The sequence below is a fragment of the Armigeres subalbatus genome, chromosome 3, assembly GCF_024139115.2.
Source record: "Armigeres subalbatus isolate Guangzhou_Male chromosome 3, GZ_Asu_2, whole genome shotgun sequence".
NCBI lineage: Eukaryota > Metazoa > Arthropoda > Insecta > Diptera > Culicidae > Armigeres > Armigeres subalbatus.
Genome location: NC_085141.1, coordinates 204,260,955 through 204,284,000, shown reverse-complemented (window position 1 = coordinate 204,284,000; position 23,046 = coordinate 204,260,955). Strand labels below are relative to the sequence as shown.

The 23,046-nt window shown below is 40.9% G+C and overlaps 2 protein-coding genes across 2 annotated transcripts in view; one reads left to right on the top strand and one right to left on the bottom strand.

Moving 5' to 3' along the window:
- The first annotated feature begins 207 nt into the window (after positions 1–207).
- LOC134227020 (uncharacterized) lies at positions 208–16,247 on the top strand. Its single transcript, XM_062708205.1, has 5 exons — positions 208–390; positions 448–1,260; positions 10,096–10,417; positions 15,638–15,992; positions 16,058–16,247. Exons 1-5 carry the CDS (start codon positions 355–357, stop codon positions 16,209–16,211), a joined length of 1,680 nt encoding a protein of 559 aa, XP_062564189.1. The 5' UTR covers positions 208–354; the 3' UTR covers positions 16,212–16,247.
- The window catches only part of LOC134227021 (small ribosomal subunit protein uS9m), an 82,632-nt gene continuing 75,818 nt past the window's right edge, over positions 16,233–23,046 (bottom strand). The window contains exons 7-8 of the mRNA XM_062708206.1: positions 16,451–16,613; positions 16,233–16,381 (exon numbers count right to left, since the gene is read on the bottom strand). Coding sequence (XP_062564190.1) covers positions 16,290–16,381; positions 16,451–16,613 — 255 coding nt within the window. The 3' untranslated portion in view covers positions 16,233–16,289. The remainder of the gene's footprint in view (positions 16,382–16,450; positions 16,614–23,046) is intronic.

The following is a 23,046-nucleotide window of genomic DNA, read 5'->3' as shown; positions in this document are numbered from 1 at the left end:
TGAAAAATTTTGGAAATTTCTTCTAAGAAAAAATATTTATAGCCATAAGGTAATAATTTAATAATTATACTTATTATACTTTGTTTGTAAGCATAAAGCTATCACAGATGGTATTTTATTAAGTCGATATAATAATCGCTTTCCGAAAAACTTCTGATGAGCAAATTTCACCCGTCCGGCCAAAATTTATTATTCGTGTATATGACGTCATGAGTGTTGATATGAGCTGAGTATCCTTCCAAAATGTAAACAAAAATTGAATATCCCGCGATATTATTGAGCGAATATATTTTTTTGCATTTTGTATTAAAACATCGAAAAATTTATTATTAAGGTATTCAATATTCTCCAATAATGACAAGTTCTTACACTAAACTGGTTTCAAATAAGGTAAGAAATAAAATGCAATACATATGCAGTTTGTTAATTTATGATTTGGCGATTTAGTTCACGCAGATCGTTGGACATAAATTGAACGTCCCGCGACCAACCTTTCAAGTAAGGAAAGGAGCTGTAGATCCCGAAGTTCATCTCCCTGTAAACAGTTCTTTCGGTGAGGTTGATTTTGGACAGTCTATCCCCACCGAAGCTGACTACCACATCAAAGATGTGCGATTATGTGGTGAAGGAAAACATAAAAAGATTGTCATTGGATTGTGCCGGAACCAGTTTATTCAAAGTGTTTTAAATGATTCCTCAACGAAAAGGCGAAGTTTGACAAAAGCGCCTAAAACGCTAATAGAATTTAGTTCCCCCAACATTGCCAAGCCGTTCCATGCGGGTCATCTACGTTCCTCTATCATTGGCAACTTCCTTGCCAACATTTACTACCATTTGGGACATGATGTGGTGAAGCTAAACTATCTGGGAGATTGGGGAACTCAATTTGGATTCCTGAAGATGGGCGTTGAGTTGAAGGGACTTTCCCGCGAAGACATTCAGCGGAATCCAATCACGACGCTGTACGAGGCGTATGTCCATGCCCACAAGCAGGCAGCTAATAACGAGGAACTACAGTTGAGGGCGAGAAATATATTTTCGGATATGGAACAGGGGAAGCTAGGTGATTTGAACGAATGGACCGACTACCGGGCCTATACGGTGGATGAGCTCCGAAGCATGTATGATCGATTAGGTATAACATTTGATCATTACCACTGGGAGTCACAGTATGGCATCAACGATATTGCTGACGTGGTGTCCCTGATGCAAGATAAGGACATTTTATTTTTACAGGACGATGGTAGAAAAATAGCAAAGGTAAGCCTACAAATAATTCTATACTTTAACTTGCCATCTTTTCATTTTTGTATCAGATTGAAGCATGGAGTGGTGGAGTGGAACATTTTGATTGATTGATCGTTTCAAATGGTAATAATTATTACACTCCACCACATGTATGAAGTTCAATCAAATTCCTACATTGATTTACTAAGTACTGATTTTAATAATATTCAAAACTCACGAGCGGACAAACTTGCTTGCAAAGCAGCGGAAAAATATTTCGCATAAGTTTTTCAAGCATACTTTCATCGTGTCATCTTCCTATTCTCTACAATCGAACTGGAACTTTGGTTGCTCAACTTATAGTACCGTCAAACGGGGTGACTTGCAACAGCGGGGTGACTTGCAACACTTGGGTGTGCCACAAGTTTTTGTTTTTTTACAATAAAAAAAGGCCCAAACATCGAACTTGTCGTCACGCATCCCTAGGTTACATTGTATTTGTTGTGCCTAGTTGGTATTTAGGTGAAAATATTACTCACTGTTGTTTTTTTGTATTATTTTGTGAAACATTTTCGTTAATTGAAAGTCGAACGTCGGAAATCGTAAGTTCGTGTAGCAAATTGAAAATAATTTCACCAAAATCGATCCCCTCTCCAGTTACAGTACCTAATAAGATATGTAATTCCTCAAAAACTATAAAATAATAAAATTGTTTGTTTTTGAAATATCAACTTTTTTGAAATTTGTCCCCCTTGCAACAGCTGATACACGATAGTTTTATTTATCAAAAACTGCTGATTCAGTTTTTAAAATTTTTTTTTCAAACTAGCATTGATTTTATGTTACAGAATTCCTTTACAAGCCGCGAAACTACAAAAAATCTGGAGGAAGTTGCATGATTTCTAATTTTTCAAAGAAAACTTTGATGGAGGTAGAAGTTAAAAAACAAATTGTTTATCTGGGAAGCCGCTTGGCGGTACGATTTGTCCCCAACAACAATTTTACATTATCTTGATAAAGAAAACAGTAAAACTAAGACTTACGGTGGTCAAACAGTGTTGAATCCCCAAGAAGATCCAACACTTGTGGATGGTTTGCTGCTTGCTGCGGAAATGCCTTTTCAAAATAATGATCTTAACATAATGGTGGTAAATTGGATGATGGGGAATGAAAGGAAAACTGTTTTCAAAACAACTATCTAGGGGGGAATGACTGATGGTGCACACCATTCTTAAGCCGACATAGAGCACTTTCAAACCGATGACTTAAAAATATCAATCGATACGTTGAAATCGTAAAAAAGGCGGAATGAGGGGAGGGAGGAACCCTCAAGTAAGGCCCCTGCATTGACAGTGATGAAGAATGACCCAGGATGAAAAATCACTCAATTAAGTTGTTCTAAAACATGTTATGATTGAATTCGATGATGTGTTGCAAGTCACCCCGCAGTAGGGGTGGCTTGCAACACCCATAATTTTGATATTATTTTCATATTTTTATTATTGTTGTATATCTGATTATATGTCTAATCACTAATATTAGGACCCATTAAAAGTATCATGTACTAGTAGGATGAATAAATCCTTTTAATTCAGAATTATTGAGCGAGAAACTTGAAAAGTGTTGCAAGTCACCCCGTTTGACGGTATTCTATTAGCATTTCCTCAGTTAATAATTGAAAGCTTTTCTTTTTCGTATGGAAACTTCGAGAGACTTTAATCTGCTCATTCGACGGGGCTAATGATCTAATCGGCTTTTCTCGAGTTGATGTTTGCTCACACCGCTATGCAAAGTTGCAAAGTTGAATAAAATAAGAGTTTTAAACCCTTAAAACATGTTTGAACTTCAAACCAATTTCCGTACTTCGGAATAAGGAAAATCTGAATCGTTTTTGCACTCATGGCACGCATAGACCCGGGCCTCTACAAATGGGAACCTCCTATTCAACACAAGCTGATTGCAGTTGCATGCCCGAATAGAGTAAAACCCTGAGATTGGTTTTATCCCTTTGGAAAATATTAAAATACCAATGAGTATCGAATAGTACTGGAATTTTTCGACCTTTGCTGTTCATTTAATATTTCAAGAATTTATATCGAACTTCATCTAACAAAATGCAACATTAATTAGCAACAAAACAAATGCTATCCTCTGCATTCGACCATGAAATCAAAATTAGTTTAGTATGACAAAATCCATGTTCTATCTGTTAAAAAGGGGAAAATCGGACGTACAAGAGTTGATCTCACTTATATTCAAAACAGAGGAAATCGAGAGAACTTTTTCTTCAGACTTTATCCCATAATCTCAAGGTTAGCTGCTTAGAAACTCTCGAATTGTGAATATAAGGTATGTTAGCATAGCTTTGACTGACAGACTATAACAATCATATCTTTTACTTCGTGATTGACCAGAAGCAGTGAAATTGCACTAAGAATCAACTGAATGGTTGACTGGGACAAATGTCTGTCGTCCTGTTTCAAATAAATTCCTTGCTCCTTGTGGTACATGGAATAAATTCCGAGTGTAAATAGTCACGTAAATAACGACCCAAGTCAGGGACGTTGTACGGGTCGGACAGGAGAGTGACATCGGTCCTCGTCTCCGAGACCGACTGCCACAGCAGCTGCTGGACAGATGCACAGTGGTTAAGATTCAACTGTGTTGCTTGCGTGGCTTCTTCTTGTTTTCCTCTCCGATGGAACACGGAGGTCCACCCATAACGTGATTACATGCTTGCTTTTTGCTGGCGCAGATGGACACTTTGGTAACTTATCGCATTCCTGCGCCTTGTGCCCTTCCCAACCACAATGACGACACATGTTGCTACGGTCTGGGCCCTTAAAGTCGTAGGACTTATGTCCCGACTCCAAGCATCAATAGTACCAGTCCAGTTTGCTTATTGGGCTTACTGACCAGCCGATTTCAACATCCCTCGCTCCATTAACTAGGGTAGGCTAGCTGCGTGCCAAATAGACAACCTTTGTACCTGCTCTCTGACGGCAGAGACGATGTCGTCCGCGTTCGTGACCTCGTCCAGTTGCTTGCACTGGAAGGTCACTTCCGTCCCCAACGACCTCACCTCGGCGCCGTCACCCAAGATCTCTTTTGGGCCAGTCGTCCCACTAGCTCCACGTTTCAGCACCAAGATCATTTCACCAGTCTTGGTGCGTCTGACGCATCGTGCGTCCTGTTCCAGCGCCGAAAGCTTTTCGGTCGCCTGCATCGCCGTCGGCGTACTTATGCTTATCGGTTCTGAGCAGCAAAGCCTCTACTCTGTCCTTAACTTTATTTGCGTGTTGAGATGCGCTCGACTTCCGCTTTGAGCTACTGACCAGCTGCCAGGGATTTTCGGTCCCTTGTGCCGATGGCACTGGCCGGCAGGTACCCTCTTGCGGCCCGGTGACTTGCGTTTGGTTGATGCCTTTCGCTTCTTTTGGCCGAGAAGTCGCTTTCTCGGGTCATCGCCCTTCGGGCATCACTACATCCCGATCTGCACCGTCAAGACGACGTCTGGCCTACTGTCGCCTACTGCTTGACTTTGCTCTGAGCACCTTCGCCGGTTTGCTGCCTGAGCCGTTTTTGGTTAGGAGCAATATTTTCCTCGTTGGCCGTCAGTCGATGTTCCAAGGCCATAGTCGATGTTCCAAGGAAGGAGAAGGCCTCAGTTATGGCACTTTTGTCGGCCTTCTCGCTTCTCCCGGGTGGCTGATAAAAGCGTCCTGTTCTTGTCTTACGACTCGAACACCAGCAGGTTCTGTTTCAGTTCATTAATGATGTTCTGCCTTTCGCTTGCGAACTCAATAATATTATCGAGTTACTCGACGACCACCCATATCCCAGGTAGTGGTATAAATATTGTATCCAAATCGGAAAGTATTATCTAGATTATAGACACTGTAGGTTCTATAGACGAGCTGAGGCGAAGACGAGGGTAGCCAAACGAACTCTCAACTAGTGTAGCTAAACGAGCATGACGCCACGATTGCAATCCAAGCAATAAAACGTGTGACGTCAAATTCGCGTGGTACACTTCTCCCTTCTCACATCTCCCATCTTTATCTCATTTTTTCACATTCTACATCTCACTTTTCATTTCTCGCCTCTCACTTCTCACTTCTCGATTTTCACTTCTCAGTTCTCAACTTTTTGCTGCTCACCTCTCACATCACACCTCACTTCTCCTTTCTTACTTCTCTCTTGTCCCTTCTTACTTCTCACATCTTACAAATTACTTTTTATTTCTCACTCTTCACTTCTCATAACTCACTTCTCTCCATTCGCTTCTCGGCTTCCACTTATCACTTCTCGTTTCTCACTTCTCACATCTTACATCTCACTTCTCGTATCAAATGTCTCACTTCTCACTTGTAGCTTCTCATTTCTCAGCTCTCACTTATAACTTCTCACTTTTCACATATCACATCTTTATCTCATTTCTCACTTCTCACTATTCACTTCTCACCTCTCACTTTGCACTTCTCGCTCCTCAATTTTCACTTCTCATTCTTACTTCCCACTCCCCACTGCTATCTTCTAACTTCTTCCTTCTTGCCTTCCCTTCTCACATCTTACTACTTTTCATTTCTCGCTCCTCACTTCTCCCATCTCACTTCTCACAAACCAGTTCTCTCCATTCTATTCTGGCTTCTTACTTCTCACTTCTCGCTTCTCACTTCTCACATCTTACTTCTCGTATTGAATTTCTCACTTCTCATTTGTCGCCTCCAACCTATTTCTCGGCTTTCACTTCTTGTTTCTCACTTCTCACATCTTACATCGCACTTCTCGTATTGAATTTCTCACTTTTCAATTTCACTTCTCATTTGTCGCTTCCCACCTATTTCTTGGCTCTCACTTATCACTTCTCGTTTCTCACTTCTCGCTTCTCACATCTTACACCTCACTTCTCGTATCGAACTTCTCACTTCTCACTTATAGCTTCTCATTTTTCGGCTCTCACTTATCACTTCTCGTTTCTCACTTCTCATTTTTCAAATCTCAGATATTTATCTCTTTTCTCACTTTACACTATTCACTTCTCGCCTCTCACTTCTGACTTCCCGCGTCTCACTTTTCACTTCTCATTTCTCACTTTTCGCTCCCCACTTCTTACTTCTGTCTTCTCGCTTCTTACTTCTCACTTCTAATTTCTCATTTCTGCCTTCTCATTTCTCCCTTCTTGTTTCTCACTTCTTACATCTTACATATTACTTTTCACTTCTCCTTTCTCACTTCTGATTTCCCACATCTCGGTACCGTTTTCTTACTTATCATTCCTTCCTTCCTATTTCTCACTTCTCACTTCGCACATCTCACTTCTCATTCACTTTTTACTTCTTCCTTCTCGCATCTCATTTTTTGCTTCTCGGGTCATACCACTCGTTTCTTACTTCTCAGTTCTTACTTCTCACTATTCACTTCTTATTCCTCACTTCTCACTTTACACTACTTACTTCACACAGACAATACTTCAATATTACTTCAACGAATTCTTGAAGGACCGCAGGTTTCACGTCTGCTATGGCGGGTCCTTCTCATCCCAGAAATTGCAAGAAAGAGGAGTCCCACAAGGATCTGTATTGGCTGTAACGCTGTTTCTATTAGCTATGAATACTGTATTCGAAGTAGTGCCTAAAAACGTGCGAATTTTGGTATACGCAGATGACATTGTGTTGATCTCAATATCAAAACAACTAACAGCAGTCCGTCGACAACTCAAGGACGCGGTAGAAGCAGTTAACTCTTGGGCTAGGAAAGCCAAGTTCAGTTTCTCGGCAGCTAAATCTTGTATCTTGCATGTATGTCAAAGAACAAGACACAGATGGAGAAAACCAAAAACAGCGATAACGATAGACGACGAGACCATTCCAGAACTAAAAGCTGCGCGTTTCTTAGGTGTCTGGATAAATCGCAAAGGACAATTTTCAGTCCATGCTGCAAAATTAAAAGAAGCTCTCTTGAATCGGATAAACTTTATAAAAGCGTTATCATCTAAAGCCAGTCGATCATCACTGTGGAGAATCAGCAATGCAGTATGTCTATCAAAACTAACATACGGTATCGAACTGTATGGATTGGACCTTACTAATATGCTGCAACCTGTTTTCAACCAGCTATTAAGAATATCATCTGGTGCCTTTAGGTCCTCCCCGACCTATCCAGTATTTTGCGCTCGGTAATGGCGGCCAAGTGAGTGCCTTTTTGACATTCAAGAGGTAGAAAATATTTACCTATTTTAATCAATGTAGGCTTCGATTCAATTAAAAGTATTGGCACTCATCCGCTCTGCCTTGAATCGACTATTTGTTTCCCTAAACGTCAAAAAACTTCCTCGATATGTTAGTTTTCCTCATTCACCACAATTCTAATTTCAATATTCATCTTTTCTAGTTGAATAACTCGTTAACCACAATCAATATGCAGCCGAACTCCATTTTGTTTTGTCTGAACCTAAACCCACAGTAGCAGTGAAATGCAGCCACAACTAAAACTAGCAGAAAACTTGAACAGTCAGTAGTGTTCAGTACTACTAAAGAAAAGCATTTAAATTTCTACGAATCGTGTTTAGAAAGCGTGTTTCATTAATAGAAGTTGCAATAAAACAACCACTTCCAGCATTAATTTACTAATATAACGTGAAAATAAAAAGAAATTGCATCTGTAGAGAGGTGAAATTCATTACAGCTTTGTCTAATACATAATCTTATTTGTTCATGTTACGCTAAGTGCTTTTGTTCTCTCTTAAATATATTCGTTTTACTATGTTTTTTGTTGCTTATATTAAAATAATAATTTCTATAGATAAAGCCGAGTTTACGTAGTAAAATCTTTTTTGAATTTCGGCAGAGGCTGTACCCTGATGTAGTAACAGCTGCCATGACGTTGATTATTGGCACTATTGGTTCATTTTAGGAAGTTGGTCACTTATTTGAATACAACGGACACGAATAACGCAGATACATGCGAATTTATGGATTCAGACAAAGTTCCCTTCTATAAATATACACCAGAGCTTGAAGGACAATTATTTTCGAAATATCCATGAATGTACAAATCCGTTGAACGGAAACCATCGAATACAAATAAAGCCTAATGTTCGTCAAGCTCTTCCAGGTTTTCGGGTGTTCGAAGATTGGTCCGTCCGTTAAGTATGTACATCTAATCCGTCTGAGTATAGAGTATACGTAGGATACAAAGCAAAAGTGAATTTTATCAAGTAACAGTATTCACCGATACGATTCATGTTTAATTCAGGTTTAATTGCTATTTTATTTAAAGTTTTCTGTACAACTCCTCGCAGATTTCTGCTGTTTTCATTTACGGCTGCATCTCGCTGCAACAGACAAGGAGAACAGGCTAAATACGAAGCAATAAAGTATGCCTATTGTTATCGGATTCTTCAGCTGGAAAATAAAAACGCATAATTAAAAACAGGATCGATTTCAAGCGATTAAAAAAAGAACAAACCAATGAAAAAGGAAATTTTTTATTTATGATGGTAAACAAAATAATCGGTTCAAGGCAGACATGATGAGTGCCAATATTTTTCATATAATCGAAGCCTACATTGATTGCAATATGTAAATATTTTCTACCTCTTGAATGTCAAAAAGGCACTCTTGGCCGCCATTACCGAGCGCAAAATACTGGATAGTCTCGCTGTAGAAGCCGGTGAACTTCCACTAGACCTGCGAATTGCCGAAATATTCGTCCGCAAATCCGTCCGACTGGCCGAGAAGCCAAACCATGCCTTCCCACACTATCACGAAGCTGCAAACACTATCTTCTTGGAGTTTACTGGACACTCCATCCCCCACATAACCGAACTTCAGCGAGTAGGACGCCGCTCGTGGAACTATGCTCGCATTAGAGTGGACTGGTCCATCAAAAATGTTTTCAAAAAAGGTCAAAACGTAAGTTTAGCGAAAAGCTTTACCAAAGAACTCCTCAATGAAAAGTACCAAACACACGCGAAGATATTCTCGGACGGTTCTTAAGCCCAGAATGGGGTCGGAATTGGGGTAGTAGAAAACAGACTATTGGTCGAAAGGAGCTTTGCAACATCAATGTAGTGTATATACAGCAGAACCAGCAGCCCTAGTAGCAGCAGTGCGATATGCCCCTAAAACGCCTACCGTCATCCTGACAGATTCAGCAAGTTGCGTAGCAGCAACCGAAAAAGGAGAATCCGACCATCCTTTCATCCAAGAATTTGAACAAATGGCAGCAAAGAAAAACGTAGTAGTCTGTTGGATACCGGGTCACTCCGGAGTCTTAGGCAATGAGGAAGCGGATCAAGCAGCAGAACGAGGTCGAAATGCGAGGCCACTCTATAGATCGGTACCGGCAAGTGATGTGATACGATGGATGAAAGGACTATTTCGAGGCAAATTTCAAGTCAAGTGGGATTCACACCGTCCAACATTCCTGCAAACCTGTAAACCATCTATCGAAAAATGGAATGACCGAACTGATAGATGCGAGCAACGCCTTCTCACTCGACTTTGTATCGGTCATATCTTGATGACGAAGAAGCACCTATTTGACCATATTAGCTTGTCAAACTGCGAAACGTGTAACGTGGAACTCACGGTCAAACATCTCCTACTCAACTGTATGAAATTTGAAAATATTAGAGAAGAAATAGGCTTAAGTAACAACATACAGACTGTGCTAAATAATGACCCAAAGAACGAATCAATACTATTGAAATTTATTAAAAAATGTGAAATTGAAGACATTTGAAATTGTAATTATAACAACGACTGTAATACACATATTTCAGCAGAGGTGAATGAACAACTAGATTTAAAACCTCTTAAATAAAAAAAAAAATAGCAATTAACCAAATTATCTTCTACACAGGTGGGCGCTCGTAAAGTTCCAATTGTGAAAAGCGACGGTACGACGCTTTACCTGACGAGAGACATTGCAGCATTGATAGATCGCCACGAGCGTTTCAATTTTGATAAGGCTATATACGTGGTGGATAACTCGCAAACTGACCACTTTGCAGCACTTGTGTCGATAGCGCAGCAAATGGGACTGCGGTACGCCGCGGACATAGTTCACGTGAAATTCGGACGAGTGCTGGGAATGAGCACCAGGCAAGGCACGGCAGTATTTCTCAAAGATATTCTGGACGAAGCGGAAACTCTAATGAGGCACAAACAAATCAATAAGCAAAGTAAGTTCTGCATTTCTTGTTATTTATTGATCTGGTATTTACGTGTAGGTTTGTTCCGTGATTTCATGGAAGCGTGCGTCTAATTCGCTTTAAAATCGTCCTAAATGAAAAGCATGGATAGACATCAAAAGTTCAATGCTATGAATCCAGTGGTACATAAAAAAAATAATTGTTTCAGTTTCCGTTGGAAACCACGGATTTAAGTCGAAGATCATCTTTAACAGCTGGTTTCGTTTGACTTGCAGACGTCGCAGGTGAGATAGAGCACAGTTTTGCTATACCGTATGTAAGGATTGGTCTGAAAACACATTTGAAGAGCAGCAGTTTGTTGGCTAGTTGAAGAGACGATCTTCGGTTGATCAGTGAGTACATACAAAGAACGCATCAGACCATTGACTTTGCTGATGCTTTGATTTATGTGTTTGTCAAACAGCAGCTTTTGGTCCATCGTCAGTCCACGATATCTGACCACGCTCTCCCATGGAATTTCAATTCCGTTGACTTTAACTCCAAATGTGAGAAGACGTGATGGAGGCCTTCTCCGTGTGAAAAAGATTGACTGAGTTTTCAATGCGTTCGTTTTAATGCGCCACTTCTGTTGAAACTCCTCAAGCTTATTCTGTGCATGTTGCAGTGTACAGATGATAATTTGAGGATCTTCGCCCGAAGCAAGAAAAGCCGTGGAACGCCATATGCGATGCGGTGAGATTCTGGCCTACAGCCAGCCATTGATTGACACTTGGAATGATCGTGCTGACAAAAATGACTGAATTAGCTTCACTACATAAAGCAGACAGTTAGACCTATGTAGCTTGAAAACAATTGCCTCTTGCCAGACCGAGTCATAGGCTTTTTCGACATCGAGTATTATCATGCCTGTAGATTTTTCCATGGAGAAATTCTTGCTTCACTAGTTTAGATATTCGAGCTAGCTGGTGGTTCGTAGAATGACAAGCTTTGAAGCCGAACTGTCCCGTATGAATTATGTCACACGTTTCTAGATGTCGATTCAGTCGGTTCAAGATGATTCTTTCCAAAACTTCACTAAGGCAACTTAGCAAACTGATGGAACGATAGCTTGTAGGGAGAGTAATATCTTTGTTTGTCTTTGGGATGGCCACTACGTTGGCATGTTTCCACATACCAGGAAAATACATCAACCTGAAGCAAGTGTTATAGACCTTTGTCGTTTGTCCTTTTTTGTTGTTATAGACCAGCCCTTTTCGAGGTATTCGCTTAAGCATGATGTTCCTTATCCCATCCAGACCAGGTGCCTTTTTGTTCTTAAGCCGATGGATAATACACTTTATCTCACTGGGTTTAGTGAGAGTAGATGGTTCATTGTTTAACTCGTTGAGTCTCGCAAGCTCCTCTATCGTTTGGTTCACTTCTTCCTCTGTCCTTGGACCACTCGGGAGCGTGTTGTTATGCGCTGAAGCAAAATTTTCAGCCAGCGTTTGAGCTTTCTCTTTATCAGAAACTCTGACTTGGTCTCCAATCCGCAAAGGAGGTTGATATTTGATGCTACTGCGTAGGTTTTTACTAATTCTCCTGAACTTCTTGCTACCGTGAGACAAGTCACGAATATTTTTTCCGAAATTCTCGTATTTGTGAGCAGCATATTGTTCTCGTATTTGTTCGGTGAGGACGTCAACGACTCTTTTGAGGAAAGGATCTTTAGAACGGCAGAATTGCCTCCGACGAACATTCCTGAGTCGGATCAGTAGCTTTGTTTGGTTAGGAAGTTCCCGTTTTTTTTGGAAAGGCAGTTGCATTCGGAACTGACTAAGCTTCAGCTGCCAACAGTGCTGCTACGAAAACGTTAATAGCCTCGTCGATTTTGTCCGTAGTGTCCAAATTGTTTAGCAGAACCAAAGAAAGATCAAGTCTTCCTTTGACAATGTTTGTAAAGCGGTGCCTGTCAGCACGATGATAATTTTTATATTGATGAACTTGAAGCTCGACTGGTCTTCCTGTATCAATGGCGAATACCACTGGAAAGTGGTCTGACGAGAGCTTCTCAACCGTTCGTGGTACAGACATGTTAATCTGGTTGTTTGATAGGACCATGTTTAGAATGGAGCGACTTATTCCGTTAGGAGAAACTCGAGTGTAACTACCTGGGTGATGTATGAGGAAGTTCGAGTTTTCATATTCCTGAAAGAGTATTTCGCTCTATTTTTCCTCGAGCAATTCCAATGATGGTGTCTAGAATTGAAATCTCCTACTACGAAGAACGGTTCCATAAATCTGGTAAGTTTACGGATATCACGTTTGAATCTGTTGAGGATCGTACGGTTTGAAGAACCTGGGAAGTATGCTGCAATAATGCGGACAGGATTTGGACCAATTCTTATTGTTATACTAATGGCCTCAACCGCGTTAGTGTCTAGCCCATCGTCAAGAGTGAATACAATTCCTTTACGAATAAAGATAGCACCACCACCACCGCGATTCGCAGCATCAGTTAAGCGATCTAAGCGTACGAAGGAAAAGTTATTGTGGTACATGGAAATACTCGGGTTCGTTTTACATGATGCTAAACTAGTGAAAAGATAGTTAGCTAAACACATAAACTCCGAAAGCGAAAACAGATTCAAGTTTTCTGTTCTCTCGTTATCAGCAACATCTCCCATTGATTCAACAAAAGCAGAAACGCCACCAACAGCAGCAGCAGCAACAGGAGCTCCCCTCGCAGCAACAGGAAAAGTCCTATTATGAAGACCGAAATGAACGGTTCGTGGTTTCCAACACATTCGACGTAAAGTTGTTGTTGAGTTCTGAGCGCGATTTTCTTTCTTCTCTCATTTTGATGTAGTTCTGCCTGGCAGGGCAGCCCTTGAAGTTTGCTGTGTGGTTTTGTCTGCAATTTGCACATCGGATTTTTGTTCTGGCGAATGAATCATCGCCTTTCTCCGGTGGTGGCAACAAGCAATCTCTTATAAGGTGTAATTCCCCGCACTTGGCGCATTTAGCTTCCAGGTTACAGTTCTGCATTGCATGCCCAAACTGCTGGCAACGAAAACATTGAACGGCATCAGTTGTTTTTCTTGAGAAGTAGTGCCAGTTCACAATGACGTTGAAAAGGGCACGCGTTTTCTGGAGGTCTTGCAGCTTTATTGATCCTTTGGGAAAATGTAGAAGATACAGAGCAGCATCTCTGTTTTTCGTTGTATGCAATATTCTAACCTTTGATAGAGCAATATTGTTGTTTTGCAGTTTGGTTATTACCTCCTGAAGCTGGTGGGAGACCAGCAAGAACCACTTTTATTGGCGTTTCATCGCTAGTTCCATGTGTGTAGAACTTAACGTTTTTAACTTTTTAACTTAGCAACGATCCGGGTGAACTCCGCTTTTTCCTTCACTTGTAGCCGAATCCCAGATTTGATTATTTTTTGTGTGTGCTCAAATGCAAATGCTCAAACATGTTCGGCGAACTTTGACTCCACCCCCGACAACTCAAACCAAAATCAAACCGTTTTAATTTTTTCCAACCGAGCCGCCAACTGTCAAATGGTTATTCGAACAACTTCACACACGTTCAAACAAAGCAGCAACCGAAGCGTTTTCTTGGGGGCGGAGTCAATGTTCGTCAAACTGCTTGACTGGTGTGTACGTTGCATTAGCGACATTCGAGGAACTGACCGGAGTGTGTTACCCCAGGATTGCAGGTTTTATTTGTTTTTGATTGCGAAAAAACAATCAAAATTTCACTGCCGTATGGTAGACTGAACTAGCCGATTTGACGTTTGGCGAAAAAACTGATGGTAAAAAGATTTACACCTGCACCAAATGTGTCATATACAAAACGCTCATAAGACCGGTAGCCCTCTACGGACATGAAACTTGGGCCAAGCTTGGTGAAAACTTGCAAGCACTCGGAGTATTCGAGCGACGGGTACTTAGAACCATCTTTGATAGCATGCAAGAAGACAGTGTGTGGCGAAGGACGCAATCTTGATCTGAGGAAGCTTCTATCTCTCTCAACGCAGCCGAGTCACTCTTGCCAGCAACCAACAGCCGTCCCGGTCAAAAACCGTCACCTGTTACCCTGTGCTGTCTATATATATGTAGCCAGATCATACTCGGGACCTTCAACTCATTGATCCACATTGTCGGTCAGTTAGTACTATGTTGAGCAATACGGTCCCTTGTGACGAAATTGTGATGTTGGGGGACTTCAACCTTGCGGGCGTTGCTTTGACTCCGATTCATAGTGGTTTCCTCTGTCAGTTCTGCAGATATGTTACAGCAGATCAACAACTTGACTAATGAGAACAACCGCTTTTTGGATCTTTGCTTTGTGAACAAGCTTTGATACTACCCCTTTCATTCCAACTGCAACCGCACCATTAGTGAAACTCGTTCAACATCATCACGCTTTGGATATCGCGATCAAGAATTATGGCTATTTCGGTTCAACGGCAGTTTCGTACGATTTTCGAAAGGCAGACCATCGTAGTATATAAGTTGTGTTGTCTAGTTTGGATTGGGAGTATATTTTGGATCCAGATGACGTCAATCTTATGTTATACCGTCTTCCTTGGATGACAAATTAATAACGTATGCTAAAAAGAACGAAAAAGGTCGCCAAATATCGTACACTCTCGCTCAAACAGCACTGTGTCAGGCTCAACTACGAATTCAAACGCACGAGTAAGACCTCTTAGCATCGATACGAGCAGGGAATTTAATCTCGGTCCTGATTACATCTAAAATCCTTTCGAATTACGTAAATGAGCAACTAAAGGATGCGGCAAGATGGGTCGCCTAAGGCGATCCATCAATGTCTCAAAACAAAAACATTTTATTTTATCTTTTCAGCATGGATCCATAAAAATAGCTCATAATCTGTAAGCCAAGGGCATGAAATAACAAAAATTCTACTTTTTAGTTCATTTTAAGTCATCAAAGTAAAAGCCTATTTTTCTGTCAATCGAAAAGTGCCGTGATAAAATGGGCCAAACAGCGTCCGAGTATTTAGCTAGCAATTGGTGTTTAAATCATTGCATAATATTAGTTATGAGCGAAAAACGCGGAAAGAACCGCAATCGGAGACATTCTCTCAAATGTAGCACCTAATGTAACAAATGTATAAACATTTAATTCGCCATTTGCAATCGATTTAAGAAAATGCGGAATATTGTGTTTTACGAATAAAACTTCTGTAGTTTGTACTTAGATTACTGTGAATAAACCTGTTCCAATTCCCATATCCAGCCACCAAAATTGATGTCACCAGCAACCCGGAGATTACGGCCATCCTCGGAACGACAGCAGTAATCATAAACGATCTAAAGCAACGCCGTATGCGAGACTACGCATTTAGCTGGGACAAGGCCCTGCAGACCGACGGCGATTGCGGTATCAAGCTGCAGTATACACACTGTCGTCTATGCAGTTTGGAGAGAAACACCGATGAACTCTGCGATAGCGAAACATGTCATCCAGAATTGCTACCAGAGGCGGAAGCGTTGAATCTGATCTGCGAAATTGCAAACTACGACGGCGTACTAGCGGATGCTGCCGATAAACAAGAAGCGTGCATTCTCGTCAACTACCTGTTTGGTTTATGGTAAGTAATAGGTTGTTGTGAAAAAAAAAGATTTATCAAAAATTGATTGTGTTTCGCAATTTCAGTAACGCTACGAATCGATGCTTCTTGACGATGAATGTAAAAAATGAACCATTAAAGGAAAGAAGAATGCAAAAACTGAAGTTGTTCAACACAGCTCGAAAAGTTCTGCAGCATGGAATGCAAATACTTGGTTTGAAACCTTTACAAGAAATGTGATAATAAATAAGTCTAGGAAAGTTTGAATTACTTTTACTTATTTTGTTCAATATTTGCGTTCAAATATACGAAAACCGATTAACGTTTCTTCCACGTGTACTTTCTACGGGCACCTGCCTGTCCAGGCTTCTTACGCTCCCTTCGACGATAGTCACGCTGCAACAGGCCAGCTACAAAGTAAATAATTTTCAGTTACTATAAACAAACCACTATATACATTTCAATTTAAAAATGCTTACCCATTCTCATTTTATCCATGGTTTCGACGTCGATGAAGCTACGTAAGCCCATCGCTATTCCCCAACGGATAGCTCCCGCTTGACCTGAGTATCCTCCATTTTCCACGTTAGCTACAACGTCAACTTTGCCAACCATATCGCAAAAGATCAGAGGAAATAGTACCTAAAAAATTAGTTTGCAAAAATAATACTCAAACATTTTTAACTGTTACCTGATTGAAAAAAAAATGGCGTACAACATATATTTATGTCAGTCAGTCACAAAAAAAGTAGTCAATAGATAAAATGTAGCTCAAAATGGATATAGCTCAATGTGGGGTGTGGCCATAGGCGGCAAGACGGTTACCCTGTTTTTTGAGACAAAATTGAAATGTGTCAACCATTTCAAGTATAGGGAATGGCGTATTATGTTATTATATGCTAATATTTAAAAAAACATAACAGTTACATGTAAACAACATAATAAAATATACGCTGAAAGTTTGTTTGTTCGGAATCCGCTATTTCTTATAAAATTTGGGTCAATTATTTAAGGTTTTAAATTAAAATGGACGTTTTTAAATCAATGCATAAAGGTAACTATTTATCGCTTGCATGGATAACATTTATTAAGTTATACGAAAAAATATTCAGAACATTCAAATATGGTAGTAGTTTTGAAATCGCTAAAATAAATACTTAACTTTACGAGACGAGCCAGCCTCGGGCTGAAAGTCTCGATAATAAAGACAAAAAAAAATACTTAACTCTGAGTTATTAATGTTTATTCATGCTAACATAATAAACGATACCCGGAAGTATTGGATTAGGTGGTAATTTACCACATCTAAAATGAATTCATAGCGAATTGTGACGCTCATGAAAAATCGACTCGCGGAAAATGAGCGCCAGGTAGAAACCTTTCAAAATAAAATTTCGTTGGAAAAAAATGTATGTACTTCATATAGTCCATATTACCCCCACGCCAGAACGTGTCAGTTTTACCCCACCATGATCCAATTTCATAAAAAATTCTCAAGAAATCGAATTTTGAGATAAAAGCATCAATTCAACCTGTACACAATCTTTGAATAGATTAAGTTTGAGATCCTCGTGGATCATGCGGATTAGCATTTCAGCCATACTTTACATTAAATCTTTAATAAACAGAATAGTTTTCATTATTTGTATGTAGTAAAACATGTTGCACTCATAACTTGAAACAAGCAATAAGATTCACTTGATATAGTGCCATATTTGTAACGACGTAGGTCTAACTTTGATAGCACGTGCTATTTGTACTGCGGATAAATTTTCCACATCTACGAGAGCCTTGGAAAATGATCACAAAAGTTGTCATTTTGTTGCAAGGCACAATAAATTATTATTCATATGAAATTGATTACCGACCACATCGGTCACTTCTGCAACCCATGCCCAACCCATAGAAAGAGACATTGAGATTGTTATGACTTCAGGTTGAATACGGGGTTCCTTCCACAATATGTTGAAGTAAGAGGTAAAATTACCCTTTCTATGGGTTGCACGGGGGCATGTCATATGTTCCAGGAGTGGCCTATATGGTCAATAATCGATTTCCGATAGCCATTGTCTCTTGAACACTCAGATTATGATTTTATCTTTTGAATGATATGCAATATACTTATAGTTTGGATTTACTTTTCTGGGTCAATATGATCCCAAACGTGGATTAACTACAACTGGGTTGCGCATGAGTGATAACGTTAACGTTTTGCTCCCAGGATTTTCTCCTCTACTCATACCAATCGACGTTTTTTTGTTTTTATACAGTTTTAGTTGATATCAACTCACAAATTTCAAAATAAGTAAAAATCGTTTCTATCAATCACTCTTTCCTCCAATCCTACTAACTAAGTTTGACAATGGTCCACATCTTTAATTTTCCCATACAGATCTGGATTTAACTTGAAGCTGAAAAAACAAGACCGTTTGCTTTTCATTCCTTTGTTTTCAATATGATGAATATGGAACATATGACATAAAGAACTGGCACGGTAACCCTTCTTGCTGGGGGATATAGCATAGCTACAGTCGAGGCTACGGTATACTTCGTAGATTGGACACTAGTGATACTCATGTGTCCAGCGAGTTTGTAGCTTATTTTTTGCAAAATTGTAGCTTAATTTCGAGGCATTTGTGTCTCACAATGAATATTCACGATTTCTACAGATTATATTATTTTACAGAACGACCTCGGGTACAGCGCTTTTATTGGTATCGTATTTCATAATTAAATCTTCCAAATCAAGCCTAAGTCAATAGAGGCAACCCAGAGAGTTTTAATTCTAAACAATAGGGAGAAAGACGGCTTTGGCAGGTTTTGTTCTATTATTTTTAGGGGGATTTTTTATGACTGATAATGCTCAAATTTGGCCTAAACATTCTTTGCATATCAAAGAATATTGTGGCCAAATTTCATAAAATTTGGTCGACAAAAACCCCCCTGACAATAATAGAACAAAACCAAACAAAACCAAAGCCGTCTTTTCCCCTAATTGCATTTTAGCTCAACCACTTTAACCACGTAAAGAGTTCAATTTAAAAATTATATGTCTATCGTTAATTCCTATAAAAAAGCTGCATGTATTCGCAAGTAGGCCTCACCAAAGCGACCGTGTGCCGCTCAAAGCGCACAAGCCCTGGTGTTAGGTGGGACGCTAAAAAGCTCTGACACGACGGCCCTACGACGAGACAGGAGGTTTGCGCAGGCTCAATAAGCCGCCTGGAAAACCAATAATTACGAACAATATAAGAGATAATGCGACTCGATATAATCGGCAAAGACCTAGGCGACGAATAAAGGATCACGATTGGAAGCTTGGAACATGGAACTACAAGTCGCTAGGTTTCGCAGGTTGCGACAGGATGATCTACGATGAATTAATCCCCGCAACTTCGACGTCGTGGCGCTGCAGGAGATTTGCTGAACAGGACAGAAAGTGTGGAAAAGCGGGCAACGAGCGGCTACCTTCTACCAAAGCTGTGGCACCACCAACGAGCTGGGAACCGGCTTCATAGTGCTGGGTAAGATGCGCCAACGCGTGATTGGGTGGCAGCCAATTAACGCAAGGATGTGCAAGCTGAGGATTAAAGGCCGTTTCTTCAACTATAGCATCATCAACATGCACTGCCCACACGAAGGGAGACCCGACGACGAGAAAGATGCGTTCTCCGCACAGCTGGAGCAAACATACGATGGATGCCCACTGCGGGACGTCAAAATCGCCATCGGTGACATGAACGCACAGGTAGGAAGGGAGGACATGTATAGACCGGTCATCGGACCGGATAGTCTGCACACCGTATCGAATGACAACGGCCAACTATGCATAAACTTCGCAGCCTCCCGCGGAATGGTAGTAGTAGTAGTAGTAGTATCACCTTCTTTCCCTGCAAAAATATCCACAAGGCCACATGGAGATCACCTAACCAAGAAACGGAAAACCAAATCGACCACGTTCTAATTAAAATTCTTCTCCGACATCACGAACGTCCGCACTTACCGCAGTGCGAATATTGAATCCGACCACTACCTCGTGTCAGTATGCCTGCGCTCAAAACTCTCGACGGTGTACAACACGCGTGGAAGTCGGACGCCGCGGCTTAACATTGGGCGGCTACAAGACGGTAGACTAGCCCAAGAATACGCGCAGCAGCTGGAAGTGGCACTCCCGACGGAAGAGCAGCTAGGCGCAGAGTCTCTTGAAGATGGCTGGAGAGATATTCGATCCGCCATTGGTAGCACCGCAACCGCTGTACTTGGCACGGTGCCCCCGGATCAGAGAAACGACTGGTATGACGGCGAATGCGAGCAGTTAGTAGAAGAGAAGAATGCAGCATGGGCGAGATTGCTGCAACACCGCACGAGGGCGAACGAGGCACGAAATAAACAGGCGCGGAACAGACAAAACTCGATTTTCCGGAGGAAAAAGCGTCAGCAGGAAGATCGAGACCGTGAAGAGACGGAGCAACTGTACCGCGCTAATAACACACGAAAGTTCTATGAGAAGTTGAACCGTTCACGTAAGGGCCACGTGCCACAGCTTAATATGTGTAAGGACATAAACGGGAACCTCCTTACGAACGAGCATGAGGTGATCGAAAGGTGGCAGCAGCACTACGAAGAGCACCTGAATGGCGATGTGGCAGACGAAGATGGCGGTATAGTGATGGGCCTAGGGGAACGCGCACAGGACATAATTCGGCCGGCTCCGGATCTCCAGGAAATCCAGGAGGAGATTGACCGGCTGAAGAACAACAAAGCCCCTGGGGTTGACCAACTAGCAGGAGAGCTATTTAAACACGGTGGTGATGCACTGGCTAGAGCGCTGCACTGGGTCATTACCAAGATTTGGGAGGAGGAAGTTTTGCCGTAGGAGTGGATGGAAGGTGTCGTGTGTCCCATCTACAAAAAGGGCGATAAGCTGGATTGTAGCAACTACCGTGCAATCACATTGCTGAACGCCGCCTACAAGGTACTCTCCCAAATTTTATGCCGTCGACTAGCACCAATTGCAAGGCAGTTCGTGGGGCAGTACCAGGCGGGTTTTATCGGCGAACGCTCCACCACCGACCAGGTGTTCGCCATTCGCCAAGTACTGCAGAAATGCCGCGAATACAACGTGCCCACACATCATCTATTCATCGACTTCAAAGCCGCATATGATACAATCGATCGGGACCAGCTATGGCAGCTAATGCACGAACATTTTCATGCGCGAAATAAGGAACATACAATGGTCTAAGATTCACACCGCATTTTTTTATGTGGCAGCCCTCCTTAGCCGTGCGGTAAGACGCGCGGCTACAAAGCAAGACCATGCTGAGGGTGGCTGGGTTCGATTCCCGGTGCCGGTCTAGGCAATTTTCGGATTGGAAATTGTCTCGACTTCCCTGGGCATAAAAGTATCATCGTGTTAGCCTCATGATATACGGATGCAAAAATGGTAACCTGGCTTAGAAACCTCGGAGTTAATAACTGTGGAAGTGCTTAATGAACACTAAGCTGCGAGGTGGCTCTGTCCCAGTGTGGGGATGTAATGCCAATAAGAAGAAGATATTTTGAAAGTAACATTTTTTGAGAACCCAGAATCATTCTTCTACGTGATGCATTAGCGAATGTTCCCAAATGAGCACTTCATGTTTTTCTATGAACGATTCATCTTTGTCAGATCTTGAGTGCGCGAAATTAGGGTACTTCACGGTATATCCGTATACGCCACTTTTTCAGATTACGGCTGCTTTGGCATATGAGACAAGTGAGCTTTTTAGAACTCTTCTTATTCTTTTACTTCTTCTTCTTCTTCATTGGCTCTATTTCATTAATTGGCTCTTTTATTAATTGGAAGCTACTCTGTGTCTGCCATTTCATGAATATGTATTTTGTGTGTCGAGCACAATTGACTCACTATGGCCAGGAGGTCGAGAATTTTCCAACATGATAGCATCCTTGACCAGACCGAAATTCGAACTCGCCATCTCCAGATTAGCAGATCTATGCTTTTGCTCGTAAGGCTAATTTGAGGCCCACGAGCAGACTATACTGATTTCAATTTTCACTTGAGATTTTTTTCAGCCGAGAACAGCAGACGAGTTGTCTTTGGAGTCAAACAATCATAAACCCATAATCATTCAAATATAAAACTTACTAATGCCAGCTAAATCTTCTGTTTGGCGTGTGATTTCGTGAATTCAAAATGTAACGGGAAAGCTTCAAATCAAGATATAATTTTTAAACAATTCATTCTCAATACCGAGTTTTTACCAAATGATAATATAAAAGTAATACCACATGTGACTGTTGATCATCCTCTATATTTAAAAAAAAAAAAGATTTATGTCATCCCTGCCCACGAGAATAGAGAAAAACTCGAGATTACATAGAGACTATTAAGATCTAACATTTTCACACATTATGAGTTGGTAACTAAGATACAAAAGTCGAGTCAAGTACGAGACTATGAAGACGGCCTTACTGTTGAGGTCGAAATACGTATCTGTCAAAGGTATAATCAAGTGGTAAAATTAAATGGAATTGTACGAACTCGTCTTATGACAAATATCTAAGATACATTTTATAGCAATAAAGTAACTCCTTTCTTATTCGATGTGTTCTTTCAGTTGATGTACATAATTCCCGACTACACACTCCAATGTGCTCCAATTGGTTTCTTCATATTAGTAGTCTAAACAAGATATCCTCCTTTATTCGATGGTCCTTCCATCACGACTAAGGAAGAGTATACTTTAGGCATGTATTCTGTGTGTGTGTGTTTTTCCAACATTTCAATGTGCTCTAATTTCAATTCAAGAAAATATATATCACGTGCCTATTTAATATGAAATAATTATTCAATGTTCATATATCAACCAATATTCCTGTAGTCGCTCACCAACAAACAGCAGAAGCAGCTTTTGAATAGTTGGCTAGTAACGGCTTTGATTTGTCGTCTGCGCTAGACTCCTGGCTGACGACACAACCTTGTTCTTATTCACAATCTAGGCCGAGTTCAATGAAACTAAGCACGATTCTCGCACATGCTCGAGAATTTATTTGCATATAATTGTCGCATTTC